A 20,818-nucleotide genomic window follows, 5' to 3' on the forward strand; every position below is an offset into this window, starting at 1 on the left:
CATTTGTCAGATCGCATATCCTCAATTTCGAGAAATTAACCACTGGGTTAAATAATCCAAAATCCTATGATTCACGCCACACTTGGGAGTTGCAGATTTAGGTTCTGGAGGAGGCCCTCAGATGCCCTCCTAAGGCAGCTGCCCCTGAAGGGGGGTGGGCGTATTCAGCTCCTTGGGGTGTTTTTGTTCGGCCTGCCACTGGGAGCAGGAGGAGAGGCCTAGAGTGGCTTGACAGCAGCTCCGCCTGGTGGCCCAGTGAGTATTCCTCGGGGTTGGGCCCACAGGACTTGGCAACTTGCAGCTATGGGCGCGGGCAGGGGTGCCAGCCGGGCCACAGGCGGGTGTGGCCCCACGCCCGGGGCCCGAGGTTAGGGGCACGGCCAGCAGAGGGCGCGCGCGGACGGCCCTGCCAGCCTCACCCGCGAGCTGCAGCCACGGATGGGAGGCGGACTCGGGCCCAGGCCCACAGGCTGCGGATCCCCGAGGGCCGAACCCATCTTTCAGGGAATGAGGGAGGCGCGGCAGACCCCTGATTCCCATGCAAAGATAATGCAGTAGGCTGTGCCAGCTTTCCCGGCTCCTCGGGCGCGCAGCTTCTGCGTGGCAGAGCCACCCCACTACCCCCGCCTGGCGCAGTGCCTCTTTGTCTCTCCGCGGCGCCCCTCCTCCCAGACAAATGGCTGTAGGCAGGAAATTGGACGCGCTCCTAGGTAGCCGCGCTTGCTGGCGCCGCAGGGAGGGGGCGCCGAGAGGCCTGCCGGCTCTCGGCACCCCCCTCCCCCAGCCGAGGCGGGGGCGCGGGGGATGTTTTGACATCTTGTCAAAGGAAGGAACTTGATGCTTCGAAAGCGCTTTTCACAGCCGGGCTGTGTCTGCTCCAGAGCTGATTTATAAACAGATCTGTGCTCGCTTTGCGGCTCCTCACCCCATCAGCGGGGGGTGCGCAGCTGGAGGCGCGGACTCGGTTCTGCCTGGCAGCACTGGGTTTATTTATGGCCTCTGGCCGGGTGCCGGGGCAGCCCGGGGACCGCACAAGTTCCCTCAGGCCCCAGCCCTTCCCCGCCTCTCCCTGCCCCAACGCCATCCCCATCCCAGGGGTCCGCCGTGTCCCCAAGCTCAACACCAGACTCTGGACTGAGCCCCGCTGGTGGATTGGGGATGGAGGCGAAGAGATGGTCAGGGCGCCCCATGGGCCCGCATCCTGTTCCACCCCGCACTGACCCAGGGAGTAGAAGCTGGTGGGGACAGGGTCGCCACCTCTGCCCCAGAGGCAGAAAGGCTCTTCTGGAGCTGCCGATATTAAACTCTAAAGGAGACTCAGCGTTCTGAAGCCCCCTTCCTCCAGGGGACTATCCTTTCTCTCCAGGGATTTCTCTCTCCTCAGCCCGGACCACCTCTTACTCCCAAGGCCTCAGCAGCCCTTTCCCCTTTAGAATAAATTAAGGAATCTCCAGCTTCCACTCCATCCCAGGGAGAGGGGAAGAAAGGCTTGGGAGATCATGTGCCCGGGAAGGACCACTGCCTGTAGCCAGGGGATGGCCACAGGACTGGGTCCAGATCTGTCACAGTGCCCAGGCCTCAGATCTACAGAGTCCGGATGGCCACGGGGTAGAGCAGGGACATGTGCTCAGCCCCCTTAATGGGCAGCTTGCGGCTGGCGTAGTGGTGCACGATTTCAGGGACACTGCTGAATGGCGGGCTGTTCTGGCCCAGCACGTACTTGTCTTCCTTGGTCCGAGACAGCTTCATATGCATGAAGCCCTGACTGCTCCTGGGAAGAGAAGACGAGACCCTGGTGAGGGGGAGCCCTCTCCATTCCCCCTCCCCTCATCCATCCTGGCAGCAAATGCCTTGTTCCAGACCAGCAGAGAATGGCAGTGACTAGGGAAGGTGGAGGTCAGTCTAGAAAGCAGGGAGGGGGCAGAGGGGGTTTTGTGAGTAGGTAACAGTAGGTGTTGGCTCTGTGGTAAGGGCATTGGGTGTGCCAAGAATGTATGTCTAGTGAGTGTACAGGGTGTGTGCAGGTGGCGACTGGAGGGACCAACACATCCTGCCCCCACCCCAAACCCTGGTATCCAGGCACTCCTGCCTTCCAGCCTATGTGGCCCGGACCAGTTCACCCTCCCCCTGAGCGCTGAGGGGGGACACCAGTGAGGGGCTCCTGGGCACTCCTGCCTCTGCACGACACCCTCAGCAGGATAGTGCTGGACAGATGTGACAACCAAGAGAATCTTGTTTGGGGCACTTTCTTGAAAATGCTAGGGGAGAGGGCAAGCTCCTTCCCAAATCTGGGGATAGTCACCCACCTTGTCCTGGGGACATCCCTTCACCCTGCTGCTGACTGGGCCTTGGGCCAAGCCCCCAGCTCGCTCATCCAGCCCTTCAGCCTGGGCCAACATCATCGATGAGGATGCAGCCCCATTCCTTTTCTCAGCAAGGACACGCTTCTCTGCCTCTCCTGTCTCCGGGCCAGGAAACCAGCATTAGTGCCTGGCCCTGCCCACAAGACAAGGACCTCCTACTCAGGGCTCCGGCTATCTCCCAGACATCTGGGCACCCTCGGCCTTAGAGAGTGTGTGAAAGTGGTACCCAAGCATGAACGATGACATCTGTCCGAGCTACCACAGGCATGGGTGGCCAGGCCCCAGGTCTGAAACTCACCCACAGGCAAATGGTCAGCGCTGATTGGGGGAGCCCTGCTGGCCAGAGACTATCTGGGGACAAGGACAGGGCTCAGAAGCAGGTGTGGGAGGTAGGACTGGTGAGGAGGCCGACTCATGGTGAGGCCCCCACTCTTGAGAGGTGAAGCTGGCAAACCTCCTCACTTGCTTCCCCTGCCTGGGCACAAAGAGGGCTCTGACCAAAACCATTTCACTAGGCCTGCCAGTGAGAAAGCAGGGAGATTGGGGTGACTGATGAGGGGAAAGGGATGGGAGGAAAACACAGGCCCTTACCTCCATCCTTCCCTCCCCCCGCCCCCAGAGTACAGTGCCCTCTAGAGCCTGCTGGGGGCCCCAGTCCTGGGTGTGTGTGTGTCAGGGTGTGGGGCCGTCCTTCATCTGTAGGTCTGAGATAACCACTGAGGCTGACAGTGACCACACAGGCCCTGGAGAAAGGAGCCAAGGGCCTCAGGAAAATGCATAGTGCCTGGGGACTGTGGAGAGGGGAGGCAGTAAGTGGTCCCCTTCCCTTGTCTGCCCTTTGCTGACCCAGACCCAAGGCTGTGGGCAGCAGCATGGGCCCTGCCTTCCCTTGCCCTCTAGCAGTTTGGGGACGGCCCCCTCCCTGCAGTCCACTTGGGAAAATCACCTCTCCTAAAACTGTCCCTCTTTAAGGGACAGATCTGGACAAAAAGGGCAACAAGCAGCCAGAGACCAGAGTTGGAAACTGAGAGCTCAGCCTCCGTCTGGATAACTGACCTCCTGAGACAAAGTCCCGAGGGTCCATTAGGACTCAGCAGAACCCATTGCCAGACCCTCAGGGAGCCTGGGTGGGACTAGCTGGGCCGCAGGGCCGGGGCTGGCTTGACTTTTGGAGGAAGCTGTTTAATTACCAGTGAAAGCCCTTCCATTACAGACAGAAGAGAAACCATAATTGTATTTCCCAGAAGCCATTTATATGCAAACGAGGCTCTGGCAGACTGCTGGTGGCGGCCAGATCAGCCTGGGCTGGAGCCTGGCGTCCAGGCCTACCCCGCTGTACTCCCCGGGCTAAGGCAGGGCTGTGTTCTGCTGCACTCTGCTCAGGGAGCCAGACCCCCACAGTCTCCCCTTGCCTCGGACTGTTCCAGACTTGATGGAGGCTAGAGCTGGGGAACGGAACAGATGGAACAGTGTGGTTATTAGAGTCAGATTGAGCCGAGTTCAAATACTGCTTTGGGGACTTTGATAGCTGGTAGTCTTGAGCAAGTCACATGCCTCTTTGAATCTGTTTTCTTGTTTATAAAGAGAGATTGATCTTGCAGGATGGTAGTTGTTTAGAGAGGGTGTATATGCTACTTGGCACATAGTAGATGCTCTAAGAACCTTAACTGTAATTTTTAAAGCCATACACATTCCTGAAGTTATATAAATCACATTTTTGACAAATGAATTTTCCTCTAATGCTCCTATGATTTAATGATAATTCAGACTCCCAGAGTATGAGAGCTGGAAGAAACCTAAGAGGTAACCATTAACACATTTGTAAACAGAGAAACAAGGCCCAGAGAGATTAAGGGATTTGCCTATGGTCACATAGCTAGTTTTATTAAACCCAAGAATAAAACCCAGGTTGTCACTATAGTCTGGCATTTTTTTCCCCATCATCTTTTACTGAAGCTGAATAAATATCTTCAAATGTATCTGTGTAGTAGTCCCAAATTTCCATATATTGGTTTTGTTGGAAGTGGGGGTATGTCTATATTCTACTGTCCCTAGGAAACGGGGTAGGAAGTGGTACAGATGCCCCAAGTGGTACGTTGCTGCAGGGATGCGAATGGACACACCTCTCTGACAGGCTGCCCTGTGGGGTGCGGGCTCTCCCAGGTGGAGCTTCTGGGTGCCAAGGAGAGGATTTGCCATCCTGCCAGGAGAGCCTGGGAGGCCGATGCTGGCCTGTGTGTATCTGCTCCGGGGGAGGAAGGCTGATGGGAAGGGAGGGCCCTGCCTCTCCACCAGTTCCAGGGTCCTTTAAAGCTCACTTGTCAGCCACCAGCAGCCAGGCCTCCTGCCTACTTCTTCAGAGTGAAGAACAGCTTTGTGCCCACTGCCCTGCTCTCCTCCCAGGACCCGGCCTCCACCTCACCCTACAGATCCTTTCAGGCAAAGTCCCTCTCTCCTTGCCTGTGCTTCTAGAATATCTCGGGCTTCCCTGAATAATGATGACGATGATAATTTATTGAGCGCTCAGCGCCATGCTAAGTGCTTCCCATACATTATTTCATTTAATCTGTCCCCAGAAGGTAGATATTATTATTACCTCACTTTGTAAGTAAGGAAACGTGAGTGAGGGGATCCCAGGCCACACAGATAGTAAGTGACAGAACCCTTCTGAGCTGGACACTAGCTCAGCTTTCCCCCAAGAAGCTCTGAGCTCCTTGAGTAGGGGCTGAGCTCAGACCGCTCCAGAGTCTCAGGGCCTGGCCCCAAGTCAGCAAATGTCCTTGGGAGATGGGGTTCTCCCCAACGTGGTCAGACATGGGGGGAATACTGGAGTCTCCTCCTGTCCTGGTGGCTGTCCTCCCGCTGATTATCCTCGGTGCCATCTTGACAGGCTAATCCTACTAAAGCTGCCAACCCGCCCCACTCACTTGAGGGACAGGGAGAAGTCATTCTTGCTGGTCTCACTGTTGCGCACCAGGTAGCTGGCCTCTTTGCACAGCCGGAGCAGGTTCTCGGCATCTGTTCGGCTGATGGCCCCGTGGTACCAGCTGAGGATGAGAGAGAGGAAGGGGGGCATTTCTGCTGGGTCCCTAGCTGACCAGGCCCACCCATTCTGAGTGTCCTCTACAGGCGAGCCAGTGCTAGGAGGGGAAGGGAGGGAAGAGAGTCCCCAGCTGGACACAGACACTCACACCTGGTTTTCCAGAGGCAGTGCTGGGTCTGTCCACTCCCCCAGGGGGCTGCTGGGCTCCATGCTTAGGGGCTTGGGTGACTTGGGGTTCCCTGCAGAGAGTCGGGGAGGTAGACGCCCCTTCTCCTCCCGGCCAGGTGACAGGCAGCTCTTCTCAGATCCTTCAAACTGGGCTGTGGGGAACATACCAGTCACAGACTCTGAGAACCCTAGAGGTAGAGCCCTACAGAACAACCAGTGCCCCACCCCCATTTCCTGCCAAAAGGAGTCAAAGGCTTGTTCTGGAAGGGCTGGACATGCTCATGGGCCTGACTGGCTTCCGGGGCTGAATTCCGGGTCCATTCCCCAGGCGGGGGCAGGGGTGGAGGTGGGTGTGGGGCTCAGCCCTCCTGTCCCACAGAGGGCCTGCCAGTCCCCACACTGTGGGAAGGGAGAGGAGAGGAGCAACAAGAGAAACCACTTAAGCTTCTCCCTCTGGAGCAGCTGACTGCCTTCCCCTATTCCATCCTCCTCAGGGTGGCTTCAGTGCTGATAATATTGTTTCTTTCTCCTCCTCCTCAGAGTTCATTACTGTTCTCCAAATCACCCTGCCAAGCCATTCTGTAGAAATGACTTATTGATCTGAGAACAATTATCCGATTCCCCTTGGTGCCATCCTGACAGGCTAATCCTACCCAAAGCCGCCAGCTGGTCCACCCCTCCCCCGCCCCAAGGTTGCTGCCCACAGGCTACCCCCCTGAACCCCCCACCCCACCGCCCAAGACCAGTGGAGGTGGCTCAGCCTTTCCAGACCTCCCATTGCTAAGCCTGCACAAGGGACTGCCGAAAGCCAGAGGGCCACACGGGCATAGACACATATGTGCAGGTGACAGAGACCCTCCTTCATGCTGTATTTATGAAATACCCACTCACACTCAGGCACAAATGTGCAAACAGGTGCTCAGGCCTTGTGTGCACACACAGACACACACATGCACATTCTGGGTAAGACTGAACACGGATGAAGTGTTTGGTGCCTTCTTTCTCCCCATTTTGACTATTTTTTTTTTCTGCTTGCAGCACTTTCAAGCCCTTACTGTCTTTCAGATACCAGATGCGAGGATCAGCTCCTTTCCTCTCAGGAGTTAGACACTTCCTGTGCTAGCCCATATCACCCCAACCTCAGGAGTTACTTGCATTGCTGAAGACTCTGGTCAATGAATTTGGAATATTGGTTTTTTTGGCACGGTGGGGAAGATATTGGAAGGGATCTCCCCAAGGAGACACCTTTGGGGGTGAAGGGGGAATGTGTACTCTGTCCATTCCTTCTTCCTCCAGGAAGAGAGGAGATCCTTCCTGGGTTCTCCAAACCCTATCCCACTTCAGCTCCTCCAACCCAAGCCCACAGGGCCTGAGGGGTGAGAGGACATGTCACCCTGGCCAGAAGCCACCACAGAACCCACCGCTGCTGTCCTCCAGGCTGGGCTCAGGGAGGGGTGAGGCTGGACCGGAGATGTCCCTGTCCCCATCAGGCAGGGAGGGGCTGCTGTCCAGCTGTCCCACCGGTGGAGGCCAAGGTAGGTCTTTGATGACCTTAATGTCAACTGGAGCCAGTAGCAGCAGGGAGAAGGGAGACAGACAGGGACAGAGACAGAGACAGAGAGAGGCAGAAGTTGAGACACCAAAACCCAGAGCAAGGAAACAGGACAGCCTAGAAAGGAGGATCAGAGTAGAGGCAGGGGTGGCTTCTGAATGGGGAATAAGACCCTCAGCAGGCTGGGCAGAGCCACTGACCACAATGGGCTGGTGACAATGGGTGGGAGGCTCAGGTAGCAAACTGCAGGACGCAGGGTCAGCCCTGTGGGTCCCCTTCATTTGACCTCTCAAGAGCCTCCAGGGACCAGAGGGACCAGGAAAGGAGGAAAAGAGGGACAAGCAGCTGCCCATGCCTCCCAGCACCACACCCAGGTTTCCTCAGCCTCCCAGCACCCCCACCCTTGTCTCCCTTCCTCCTTTGCCCACACCCTAAATCCTGAGCCCTGACAATCAGGAGAGTGATGCCACTGGCGGCCCCAGGACTGCTAACAAGGTTTCCTAATGACGACCATAGATTTTCCCATTAAGCAATTCAAACAGTATTGATTCTCCAAGGAGACTTCTGGAGATAAATGGCCCATCCTCAGTGGTGCGTGCTTTACAGGCAACAAATTAGAAACCTGTGGTTTCTCAGTCTGGTTGCCAGGGTGGGGAGGACAGAGTAAAGAGCTGGGTCCAGCTCCAAGAGGAGCCTCTTGCCCAAGAGGGAGTGAGGGGACATGGGAATGGGAATGAGGTCTAATGGCACTTAAACACTTTATGTTCTCACTGTATCAAGCATCCAGGAGCTAAAGCTGTGTTTGTACTCCACGCTCTTGTTCCCCTCACTCAGACCACCCACACACACACCTCTCCATGTTGGACTCCTGGCCTGGGCTGCCATCGAGGTGCTTGCTACAGAAGAAACCTGTCCTCACGCAGTAAAGGTGATTTCTCACAGCATCCCTCCCCACTGGTCCCTGCTTCTCAGAAATCCCTCTGGGAGCAGGCCCCCCTGGTCTGGCATGGCCGACCACTAGAAGACACAGCCCTCTAACTCAGGGCTGGTATCTCTAAAGGTTACACAGGCCGCTATTTGCATTGTCTAGAGTGTTAAATGCCTTCTTTTGTTACGTGCAAGTATTTAACATATACCACAAGTTTTATAATTTTGTTTGGAATTTCTTTATTTTTAAATATACCCAATCCCCCAAAAGATGGAAGTGGTCCAAGCCTGTTGGCCTCTGAGAGGTGGTGATGCAGGGAGACACCTTCATCCTTCTCTTGTGCCCATTCCCTGACCCTGCACACAGCACTGTGTCCATTGCCAGCTCACAGCTCTCCGTGGTGCAGTCTCAACTACATTCCCCCACCCCCCGCCCCCTGGGGCCTTCCCTGGTCCCAGGGCTCCGCTCCTTCCATTCCCCTGAGCCCAGAAAGCTGCTCAGAGGCCCCAGCAGACCTGCCATCTCCACGCAGGACTCACCAGCAAAGGCCTTGGAAATCCGCACCTTCTTCCACTCCCAGGGTTGGTCATACTCCTCAGGGGGCCTCTCGTCATCCTCAGGCAGGCGGGACTCACGAGGCCAGGGGGCCCCCTCACCCTCCGGGGTGGCCCCCTCCTCCTCTGGCTCATAGGGTGTGTCATACAGAGGCAGGGGCTGAGCTGCAGTCTCCTTGGAGCCCCGGATCTCTGCCGGGGCAAGGCGGGAAAGGAGGTGTGACAGCAGCCCGGGCTGCCTGGCCCTGCCCCTCCAGATGTGCTGCTGGCTCTGGGGCACACATCCCGGGCTCCTCAAAACACCTGTGGGGTTCCAAAAGCAGGGACCCAACAGAGGCAGGGGCAGAGAGGCACCAGAGTGAAAGACAGGGGGAAGGTCCTGCAATGGCCAGCAAGGGCTGGGGAGCTGAGGCTTACACATTTAGGAAACCAAGGCAGGGTCCTCTCCTAGTCCATCTCCTCCTTGCTACCCACCTGCATGTTCCCAAGGGCTGCCATTGTGCAATCTGAAAATCCTTCTGTGTTGCTCAGACACTGCTGACCACCCCATCCTTAAAACTGTCCCCTTTGACAAGTCATTTTCGTGGACTGTCCTCCCCTCTGATCATCTCTTTTGGTCTCTTTCCCTGGACCCTTCCTCGGTCTCTGTTTCCCAAAGCCATGCTTATTCATTTCTTCGGGCCTCCCTCCTTGCACTGCGCACCCAGTCTCACGGAACCCTTTGCATCTATATGCTTCCAGTTGCCGTAAAGACGTATCACTTTGATGTTTCAAACTCACCACTTTCCCGAAAAGCTCTTCTAGTCTATTCTGTGATTCTCTTTTTAGGATTTCTGAGCCCACTGAGACTATGATAAAAGCCGTGGAGCTCCCCAGGAAAATGTGCAAATGTTCTCATCAATTCCAGGGCACTCGTGTACCTCCTAGGAGGCCACACCCCTCTGTGGTAAATACAGTAGCCACCCTCTCACTTTCTCCATTTCTGTCCACTACACTGCTCTCCTTGGTCCCGGCCCTCATTCATTCTCAGGGGCCCATCTGTTTACTGCAAATGCCTGATGAGTCTCATCCTCATCTCTCCACACCTGGATTACTGCTAGGGTGAACCTCCATTCTCCAGGCTCCTGTTTCATGGGCTCCATGGAATAACACTCCTGACTGCTCTCTGCTCTCACCCACCTCTCCCAAGGAGGGAGAGAACCTTATCTGATCTGCCTTGCAGAGAGAGAACATTCTGGTTCTTTCTCTCCCTGTCCCTGTGCAGGGCCCTACAGCTGGCCTATGCCGCCCAAGCCTAAGTGGGCAAATTTAATTCTGTGGTGAAGGATTAAGCCCACTGTGGTGACATAGCTAAGTAATGTTCTCCAATCACCTTTACCAGTAATAACGCTGACATTGTAATCTCCATCTTTCTGTTTCCTTGATCTTATTTCTCAATTATTTCCAAGCTCCAGAGGGGAAGAAAGGGGTGTTAATTATTGGTTCCTTAAAGCCTCAGTAATTTCCACAATAGCCTGCTAAGTCATCTTTCTAATGCCCAGTTCTTTGAGTCTGTTCTGTACACTGAAGCCTCTGTAATCCCCTTAAAATGCCATATTTGTCCTATTCCTTTCTTGCTCAAGAATCCATAATTACTCCCCTCCCCCCTTTGGAGCAAGTCCAAACACCTCATTCCAGCCTTCGAGGCCTCCCATTGCCCTCTGGGCCTCTGTCATCTGGCCTCTCCTGTATGCCTGGCACTGGGATTATTGGCCCCAAGCAAACCCTCCTTCATCCCGCCCTAGGGCCTCGGCTTAGACTGATTCACCTGCGTCCTCCTCTCTGATCCCAACCCCCCATGTGGTCTTCCCCTGGATCTTTTCTCAGTCTCTGTCCCCAGGGCCAGGTCTTACTCATTTCTTCCTGCCCTCACTCCTTGAACTACTTGCCAAATATCATGGAACCCTTTGCAACTGCATTTATAGTCATGTGTTTCCAATTGCCATAGAGAGGTTTCACTTTGACATCATATTGTTTCAAACTCACCACCTTCCCTAAAGCTAGTGATTCTCTTTTGGGAGTCACTATTCCCAATGACGCCCGGCCCACACCACTATCTCGCCCTTCCTGACTATCCCAAATGCTTCCATCTGTCTGACCTTCGGTTGTGTGGCCTTCTCTACCAACTCAGGTCTCAGGCACCACAAATCACAGCTCCTTCTCCAAAGTGACTGTCTTGAAAGCAGTGGTCACCTTTCCTGAGGACCCAGCAAAGGCATTCTCCATATTTTCTAAAGACCAAGGAATCGGTCCTTAGACTGTGGGGGCCAGAGCTCGTTTTGCAGATACTCACACCTCAGGGAACAACCCCCCACCTCTACCGACCCTCTCCCTGACTCTCTTACTTACCGGCCATCATCTTTTGGGCCTCATAGGGCTCCATATAGCCATCATTTTCTGGGGCTTTCTCTGGGGCTCCTGAAGCTCCTACTGGGCCGTCACCAGTCTCCTGGACATCAAACGGGTCTGCATAGTCTTCTAGGATTGCCAACTATGGGAAGAAAGCAGGCTTCAGACATCTGAGAGATAGCTTTGCATCTCCCCAGACACTCTATCCACTGGAGCAAGAGTTCTGGACAGACTAAGACCCAAAGCCCCAGGTACCCAAGGGAAGAATCTGAGCTTAGGTGGGGACAAGCTCTGGCACTTCCCTTGCAGGGCTCTCCCACTAGGTTGCCGAAGAGTGGTACTTTCTTTTCTGTTGGTTTTGTGCCTCTGGGCCATCTCCTAGGCTAAGTGGCCAGGATGAGGCTCTGGGCCCTAATGCCTGCCTCAGTCAGGGTCCAGGCAGGGCAAGAGCTTGCACCAGGTAGTCCCCGGAGGCGATTAATTCAGAGATCTGGTTATAGCGGTGCTGGAAAAGTTCAAACACGGAGCAGGGCACAGTGGGCAACTTGGAGATCAGCGTGGCCCATGCCTACCAGCATGTTACCTGATGCTGAACAACAATATATTTGCTGACCGTCAAGAACAGAAAGACTGAGTCTCACTTTATGCCACAGTTCTGTGGTTTATCTGCACAACACCCATCATATCACCATGTGGGTATTATCCCCATTTTAAGGAAGTACAGACGCAAAGCAGGTAGGGAACAACATGCCCAAGACCATTCTGCACAAATGGAGGAACTAGGATTGGAACCTGTGCCCTTTGTACAAAATCGTGCTGCCAACCTGCCACCAGTGGGCATCTTGGCTGTCCCAGGACAAAGACAACCTTAGGACAGCCACAAGGAAAGCCAGGATTTGGGCTCTGCTGAAGTCCCCTGGGCTCCTGGAGGACAGAAACAGGAAAGGCCTGGCCCTGGCCCTGCACATCCCACTTTTTCCCACACAAGTGGCTCACAGCCACCCCTCTGTCCCTGCTCCCAGTGAAGGCAGAGGGAACCGTAGCCACAAACCCTGCAGAGGAGTTCAAGGTGCTTAGGGCGGGGTGCAGCTGAGGACAATAGAGCCTTTCTCCAAGCTGGGCACAGGCTCCTGGGGGGCAGGGAGGGGTGGACTGGCTGAGGTAGAGACAGAGCCCAGCCCACCCAGGGCTGCCAGTCCCTCAGGGGAGCACTGAAAGTGGGTTGACAAGCATTGACAAGAGGTGGCTCTGGGGCCAGCAGCATGGGGAGGGGCCACTCCTGCTTCTCCTCCATTCTTGGTCTAGGCTTTGGTTCTGGGCCAAGATCCCACAGATCAGGACTGTGGGAGCCAGTTGGGCGGGGAGGCTGTAGGGGTCACCTCCCTGCCCTGGGTTAGAAGATCTGGGAGTCCTAGCAAGGAGGAGGTGGAAAGGGGGATCCATGAACAGGCCGTCTTCATGTTCTTAGACTGCTGCTAGCCCCTCCGGGGTCTCTGAAGCACATCCCAGAGGCTCCTACCATTTCTTCCTTCAGTTCTTAAGCTCCCTACTTATTCCATTTTGTTCTAGTCAAGCCACCCAGCTCCTTTCCTCCCTCAGATCTCTGCCTGCTTCCGAGAAGACTGGCACCACCACACCATCCACTAGCCTGGAGCTCTTTAGCATTTTTGTCTCTCCAGCTCCAATGAGCACCCGGCTCCCAGTGGGAACTAGAAAGATGTTTCTACTGGATCACTGCCTATCTCCCTTGGAGCCCACCACCCCTCATCCTCCTTCCTCCGAGTAAAGAACAGAAATCCACTCACCCAGTCCCTCTCCAGGCTGCTTCCTCCCAGGCCAGCTGGCAAGGCCCCCAACCGGCCCCACCCATTTGACCAAGGGGGCTCTGGAGCCAGTCTGTTGGGTTCCCAGCCCGGCTGGCACCCCGCCTCGCACTCACACATGGCAGCTACTCAACAGTGACTGAATCAACGAACAGGCTATCCTTAAACCTTGTGATGGCTCTCCAGTGGCTACAAGAAAAAGTCCACAGTTAAAGAGATTTAAAGATTCTACTTTTCTCTTTGGTTTCTCTTCACCCATCTCAAATCACTTCTTATCTGAAAACTCTATGCTTTCTTTCTCACCTCAAAAGCTTTCCCTCTGCCTGGATCAGATTCTTTTTTTTCTTCAGAAAAAAGCCTTTCCATTCTCTTCCTGGGTCTGGTTAGGTGCCTTGGAGCTGAGATATCACATGAATAGTAAATGCATGTTTTATTATCTGTTTTCCTGCGGACTGTGAGCTTCCTGAGGGCAGGAACCATGTTTACTGCTAAATTCTCAGGGCCTAAAAGTGCTCAGTAAACTAGTTCACATAAAACAGGAAGATGGACAAAGGAGTACATTTTCTTGTTCATTCAGAAGAGGGAGGAAGCATAAATCTGGGTGGGGCGGGGGGATCAGACAAGGGGATTGAAACCCTGGAAACTGCTCAGTAAACTGAAGCAACCCTCCCCAAATCCAGAGACCCCCAGACCTTCCCTCACCACACCTGGTCAGACCCACATGCAGCACCCTTCCCACTGGAGTCCTGGGCCAGTGCCTAGAGCTATGACTCCTCCCAGTCCAGCGTGGGCCTCCCTAGCGCCAGCCCTCGGTGCCTGTGGGCGCCCAGGTGGCAGCTCTGCGGGCAGCTCAATGGCTTCTCTGTTCCATTCCTGGCTCCACACCCTGTTCCAGGAAGCCCAGCCTGCCCACCCTGAACTGGGGTGCCCAGAGGAGCCGCCCATAGGGCTGGGGGTCGGGAACAGCAGCAGAGACACCTGCTGGGAAGCCAGGCAGGATGGTCACCTGCCCTGGACACAAAGGATCCCTGTCACAGGCCAGGCCTGCTTTCCCAGAGGCTTCTAGGTCATGCGAGAAGGTGCTCAGTGGGGAAAGCTGCTTCTGACACCTCTGCCTCACCACAATTCGTTTCGTGCACGGGCTCGCACTGGACTCTAATGTGCTTGCTGTTGTACAGGGCACCCACCAGAGCCTGGCACACAGTGGGTGCTCGGTGCATATTTTCTGGAGGCTCAACAGGCCCCCTTCTCCTCCCAGACACAGATGCCCATTCATCTGAACTCCGACCAACCAGTAGCAGCTGTAGGAGCAGAACTGACACTGGAATGGGGATCAAAGCCTCTGGCTCAAGGGCAGAAGGGAGAAACTAGCAGGGAAGGCACTAAGCCAGGGCTGATATTGACACAACCCTCTGGTAGAGTTACAACTCTGTTAAAATGCTGAACTATTTCTGAACTAGTATGCAAGTAGCTGCTGCTCAGAGGACCCCCTTGTCCCCATACCTCCTGTCAACCAGACCGCCCTCCCTTCTATCATCCAGCAGGGCATACCTCCAGGAGCCGGCTCCTGCGCCTGTTCCAACCGGGCAGTGCCCCTCCCGGAGCAGCTGTCAGGCCGTGACTCTCCTTCCTGCCCAAGCCTCTCCTGAGGTGGCGGTAGGCCCACCATCTGGTTCGACCTTCCACTCTGCAGCTGGGCCCTGCTGGGAGTCCCTGACCTCCGTCCCACATGGGGCTTGTGCATCCAAGGGGAGCAAGGGGAGAGACATCCTAGGATTTGGCTCTGCATGGTCCCCCAAATCTACTACTGCCCCCTTTCTCCATTTCTTTAGTTTACATTTAATGTCTGGAAGCCTGTGGATTTTTTATCTGTAAAATGGGGATAGTATTAATACCTACCTCAGAGGACTGGGAAGAGGACAATGGATGTAAAAGTCCTTGGCCCAGCGGCTACTCCAGAGTCAGTGCTCAACAAATGTTAGCCCTGATGACAATCTCTTATATTCAGGCAGTAAGGCCCCAGAGGCTGGGGACTTGTCCAGCTTGTAGCAGCAGAGATAAGGCTGGGACCCAGGTCTCCTGACTCTCAGTGCCTTGCCACAGATTTTCCAGAAAATCGGGAAATGTAGCAACAAATACACGTTAGCATGTTAAAGCCTCTGAGAAGTTCTGTAGCAAAGAGAGAAGTCTAATTTTGTTTAATTGAGCATTTGTCCAAAGTATTTAACTATGAAATCCTTTTTAATTGAAAGTTTATCAGTTTGGGGAATGGTATACTACTTACCTCCCCTGAGATCAAAGTTTTTCACCCTCTGTTCCCACTTTCTTTTTTTTTTGGTTCCCACTTATTGGAATGCCTGTCCCAATTTTATCTGCCAGGGAAATTCCTTCGCATGAAACAAATTTGTTATTATCGTTTCTAATTACAAAGCAATGCCATGCTTGTAAAACATTCCAACATCACGGACATGCAATCAATGCCACTGACCCTTTTAAGACCGTTAGAAGGTGTGTCTGTGGCTACATCAAGATTGGGTGGCAGGTGCCCAGAACACACTCCTCACTCCTTCTCCGAGTCTCCTTCCCCTTGTTCATTAGCAAATGTGAGTGAACACCTCTGCTCTGCAGGGCTCCTCTCCATAAGTGCAAGGGCCCCCTGGCATGGTGCTGGCAGCCAGTCTGGAGGCAGGCTGCCTGGCTGTCAACCTAGGCTCTCCTACTTATAAGCTGTGAAATCGACATTCCCGTGCTTCAGTCTCCCTGTATATAACCTGGGGGTAATAACTGAATTTTCCTCATAGGGTTGTTGTAAGGATCAATTGGCCTAATGCTCGTCACCCTCTTCAAAATGGTACCAGACACATGGTAAATGCTCCGCCATCATATTATTAAACATGAAAAGACCAAATTCCTGGGCCCTGCAGGAGCTCACAGCGACAGACACGGAACAAGTTCCAAAAGACTGAAGCATCTTACGGTGTCGTGAAGCCCCACATCTGGGACCCAGGCTCTGGAGGCACCATAAGCTGCCTGCATGTAGGGATTGGGCCTTGCCTCTGCTGTCACATAATATCACACTGGTTCTGTGATAAGGATAACGAGTGGGCAGCGGGCAGCCCCTCCAAGCCCAGACCACACCTGGCTGCTCCCATTCCTATTCATGGTCCATAGGGTCCCAGCTGTTCCCAACTCCCAATGGGCAGAATGCCAGGGCTGAAGTGTCCCTGAGTCACTGGCCAAGTCAAAAAGCCAAAGATGTCTTCCAGAGGGACTGAGTGCTGCAGTGTGAGGAGGTGGCACTGGGTGGAGTGGACAAGCCTGCCATACAATCCACAGACCTTAGGCCTCGGCCCTCCCGGAAGCACCAACAGCACCACACACAGCCAGCTCAGGCCACAAAGGGTTAAGAGGTCTAACCAGTCCACAAAGGTCCCATCTGGACCCTTCTCTTCTGCTCCCTCTACTTCCACTGGAGGCTATGTATGGAGGCGAGATAAACAGACCTACAGACTCTGTGGAAGTCATAACAAGGAAAATTAACACAAACAAGCAAACTCAAAAAGTCAAGGACCAGGTCTTCTGAGTGGTGAGTCCCTTTCAGCACCTAGGTGTGACTTAATGTGTCACTGAATGATCCATGAACACTCAGTGAACACTGGGTAAGGAAGGGCCCCTACCCCTCCTTCTAACACCAGGGCAAGCATGTCTTGTTTGATTTCAGACACCCGACATCTCCTTCACTTTACTATACTCTTCCTACCTGTCTGTTCACTCATTCTGAATTTTGGGCTGCAGGATCTAAGTCCATGTGGATACCATCTATGAGGTACATCTCTTTTTTTTACGTTCTTAATGTTTTGGGCCCTGTGAACCCCTGTGAGAATCTGAGAGCTGTGAGCCTTTTCCCAGAAAAAAATGCTCATGTACCCAAATATGTGCATAGTTTCTAGAGGTTCATGAGCCCCAGAAACACCTCCATGAGCTAAGAACAAGAGCCCTAGTTTCATGTCATACAGGGTGCCTGTCTTATTGTTCCCATCACATCTCTCTCTCTCTCTCTCTCTCTCACACACACACACACACACACCTTGGCATGATGGAGGCAAAGGACACTGCGCAGATGGCCACAAACAGCTCAAAGCTTCATCCAATCAGGGGCCCTTTCCCATCCCCATTCCCATCCCCCTTTCCTATACCAGGTTTTTCCTATTGAAAAGGTCTGAGAAAAGGGAGCAAAGCAAGGGAAGGCCTAGCTCTCTAACCCCTCTGTCAGAGCACAGCCTGGAGGCCAGGAAGGGCCCAACACCATGAGGGACCTCTTCCTGTGACCAGATGGCAAGTCCCTGTCTTCCCATCCTGTGCAGGGCGGGGCTCCTGCTGCTTCCACACCTGCCCTGCCAGGCCTGCCCAGATGGCCACCCTGGCACTCCTGCCAACTGCAGCAGTAGGCCTCAGGGTGGACCAACAGACAGAGTGCTGCATGGGGAGAAGGCTAATGGGTCCTGAGTCCCCATTCTCTCCTACCCCACAGTCACTGAGCTCATTTCCCCTCAGTCTCTCTGGCTCATCACAGAAGCATTTCCACCCATTTCATCAAACCTCACAACCCAGCCCCTCACAGAGGGTTCTGCCTCCCCACCCCTCCACCCCCAGCACCAGTCACTGGATTGCAGGAGGAGAGAAATTGACCAGCCCAAGGCACATCCTGGTCCTCAATCCACATCTCACCTCAGGAAGTGACCCAAAAGCCAAGAGGCCCCACAGGGCTGAGAGGAGGGAGAACAGAGAGTAGGGAGAAAGCAGCCACACAAAATAGAAAAACTGGCTCAGCACTGCCTCAAGGGCCGGAGCCAGGCCAGCTCGCTGTCCAGGGGCAGCAACCCTGTGTGAGCTCTGCAGGCCTATGATGACGGTTGGATTTAGGGTAAGTGGCTCAGGTAGCTTGTCTGCACTCTTCCTAAGGGAAGCCTCTGGGGTCCCCCAAACTCTGCTTTGAAAGGGGTGGAGCTGCTCTCTCTGAATGGTGGGAGGCCCTGCGTCAGGGTCCATGGAAACAACATCCCTGCCCCTGAGCCATCCTGGATGGCGTCCCGGGTCCTTCTCATCATACCCAGTGAAGAAACCATAGATTGTGTGGCTGCTAGGAGATCCTACTGGATCTTGTTCCTGTCCCTCCAGCTGAAAAAGGAGTCAGACACCTCTTGGCCCCCAAGGTCTGAATGGCCCACAGATCACAGAGCTGACAGGGTGAGGTATGGACACCTCAGTGAGAGGAGGCTGTAGGTTTGTGCATGGTTGAGTGGGCACAACCCTTTACTGTGGGATTTTTGTGGGGAAATGTATAAGGGGACTCTCTGACCCTCGGGTCACCCTGGCAATGGACAGTCACCATTCAGGATATAGTTATGCACTCTCTTTATGCTAAGCATTGTGTCAATCACTTGGAAGCCACAGACATGAGGAAAACATGGTCCTTGTCCTAAGCTGAGGAGCCCACAGCTTAGTGGGTAGTCTAAGAGGAAGAGGGCCAGGAGCAGCTCAGGCCCACATGCCAATGGGTTGTGGGCAGGGAGGAGGAGATTAACTGGTCAATAGTAAGAACAAGGTCTAGTGCTCCCTGTGCCTTACTGCCACCACCGCCATCACATCACTCAAAAGTAGGGGACAATTAGGAAAAAAGAGGACTAAGGACATGTGAAGAAAGCACAGCCTCTGTCTGCAGACTAAGGCTCCTAACCCAGGATGGGCAGCCTTGCCCCATGGCAGGAACTAGGGGGAAAGATAATTCACTTTCCTAAGGCTCCTGCTCTGACCGTGACATATGTCTCTCATCCAGGAAATCAGGCAGGACGGTACTCTCTTGGCTGAAAGCCTCAACTCTGGAGCCAGTGGATTCGGACAGCAACTTTGCTTGCTCTCCAATCCAATAAAGCTGAGGAAAGGGGAATAAGCTCCAGAACTGAGCTCCCAGGGGTGAGTAAAGAGGGACAACAGAGCCAGGGCAGCCCGGAGCATCATAGGACTTAAGGCTAGAAGGTCCAGGGCATGGCTTTCAGCTGTCAAGGAGGGATAGGCCAAACTGAGGTTGAGCAGGGAGTGGCTTCTCCACCAGGGCTCTCTGAGGCACAGTGGGTGTTCTCAGGATAGTGAATGCTGGGCTCTCCTCTCTATCCCAAGCCTGCAGATCCATGAAAGGCTCTAGCCACCCTCAGAATAAACCAAGGGAGTGGGAGGCCAAGAGGAGAAGAGGACTGGTTTCAGCTGCTTACTCCCTTCTGGGCAACAGGTTCTGAGCACTGACTGTCCCCACTCCTGGGGGGACAAGGGAGGAAGTGCAGTAGGGGGCCTGCCTGAACCTCAGTGGTCAGCATCCTTAGCACAGAGCTGCATACTCCCTGTCCTGGCTTCCTGAGAACAACAGTCCACCCACTCCAGTCTGACTGGGTGAGGCAAAGGCCAGCTCTTGTTGTGTCCACAGGGAGAAACCCCAGCCTTCACCTCCTTCCCGTGGCTTCAGCACCTGGAAGGATGCTTGGGCTCCCAGAGGACGAGAAGGAGTGGAGCTTTGTACTGGTTCTGCCCTGGGGGGAGGGGTCAGAGATCAAAGGGCAGCGAACTGCTGCTCCCAGGGGGCAGAAAGGCCATAAAGGGCGGGGTGGGGTGGGGGACTCAAATCCCGTTAGAAAAAGGCTGACTGATTAGGCTCCAGGGGGCCGCGATGAGGAGAGCAGAGTCCCGGAGGGGGAGGGTCTCCAAGTCCTGGGACGATAATAGGGGATACAAGCAGAGTTTGGGGCATGCGTCCCAGATTAGTAGGTCGAGAATCTGAACAAAGGTGGATGAAGACTCCGAGTCCCGGGGTCAGGGACTAAGATCGTGTCCGCCAGAAACTGTGACACCGAAGCGCCCAGCCCAGGTCAGGCCACCTTTGTCCCACTAGAAAGCCCTAGACCACCAACCACCTCTCCCCTGGTCACCCCCTCCCGTCAAGGCACTCACCCTGTCGCTGCTGCCTGGGGTTCCAGAGATCCGTTCCTCCGGCGGGGGCGCTGGGGGGCCCGGGGTCTCGACCCGAATAAGGCGGTGGGGGGGTGAGCCGTGGCGCGGGGGCGGCGTGGGGCCGGGGACCGCGGGGGTGGCTAGGGCAGCGGAGCCAGACGGACCCCCGGAATAGGGGTCTTCGAAGTCACGCTCCCTTTGCAGTCGGTAAGCAGCCAGGATGTCCGGGGGTGGTGCAGGGGGTGAGGCGGGAGAGGGTACGGGGGGACGATAGTCCGGCTCCGGGGGAGCCGGTTTGCCCCCACCTCCGCCGCCGCCGCCCCCACCACGGAAGCCCAGGTGCTCCCGGAGCCACTTGGCTACTCCGCCACTGCCGCCCCCTCCCGGGCCGGCTCCAGTACCCCCAGCACCCCGGCGCGACGCCCCCGGGCCGCTCCCCGCGCTCCCCTGAGCCCGCGGCCCCGGGCCGGAGCCCGCCGGCGGGGCTCCGCTCAGTAGCATGGGGCCAGCCAGACTGAGCTGGGGGAGCGCTGTGGTCGCGCGGGGGGCGGGGCGGGGGCGGAGCTCCGCCGGGCGACGGGAGGGGGCGGGGCTCGCCAGTAACAAGGGAGGGGCGGGGTTCCGCTCCCTCACAGGCTGACCTCCCCGGGCCCCTGCGGAGCAGCGGGGCGCGGGCGGCGTGCACTCACGGGAAGTAAAGCAGACGACCCCAGGACAGGGGATGCGATTCCCGGACTGAGGATGAATCTGTGAATCCTCCACGTGTCGCCACGCGTGCCCCTGCGGGGGCGCACCTGTCCCCATCAGTTCTTCCTCCCCAGCTTCCAGCTCGTGCGCGACGCCGAGAGGGGAGCCCTCGGGCACCTTCCACCCCTCGCATACCCTCTCCCAAGGCCCACTAACTGGGAAATAATATCCTAGGAGGAAAAACTAGGAAGGGCCAGAAAAGGAGCTGTTCCTAAGATGTGTCTGTAACTACCCCCTCTCTCGTGGGAGGCCC

The 20,818-nt window shown here is 55.3% G+C and overlaps 1 protein-coding gene across 2 annotated transcripts; it reads right to left on the reverse strand.

Annotated features, from left to right (window-relative positions):
* Positions 1-466: 466 nt before the first annotated feature.
* SHF (Src homology 2 domain containing F) lies at positions 467-20,355 on the reverse strand. Of its 2 annotated transcripts, XM_024567299.4 has the most exons (7): positions 19,819-20,355; positions 10,997-11,138; positions 8,594-8,800; positions 6,996-7,136; positions 5,555-5,726; positions 5,291-5,410; positions 467-1,771 (listed from the first exon to the last, which is right to left on the reverse strand). In XM_024567299.4, the coding sequence occupies exons 1-7, from the start codon at positions 20,317-20,319 to the stop codon at positions 1,585-1,587; spliced, it is 1,470 nt and encodes a 489-aa protein (XP_024423067.3). In that variant the 5' UTR covers positions 20,320-20,355; the 3' UTR covers positions 467-1,584. The 2 variants fall into 2 exon arrangements, with proteins under 2 accessions (XP_024423067.3, XP_045057957.2); XM_045202022.3 differs by lacking the exon at positions 6,996-7,136 and having other exon boundaries at positions 473-1,771.
* Between the last annotated feature and the right edge of the window lie 463 nt (positions 20,356-20,818).

The sequence above is a fragment of the Desmodus rotundus genome, chromosome 7 (assembly GCF_022682495.2).
Source record: "Desmodus rotundus isolate HL8 chromosome 7, HLdesRot8A.1, whole genome shotgun sequence".
Classification (NCBI taxonomy): domain Eukaryota; kingdom Metazoa; phylum Chordata; class Mammalia; order Chiroptera; family Phyllostomidae; genus Desmodus; species Desmodus rotundus.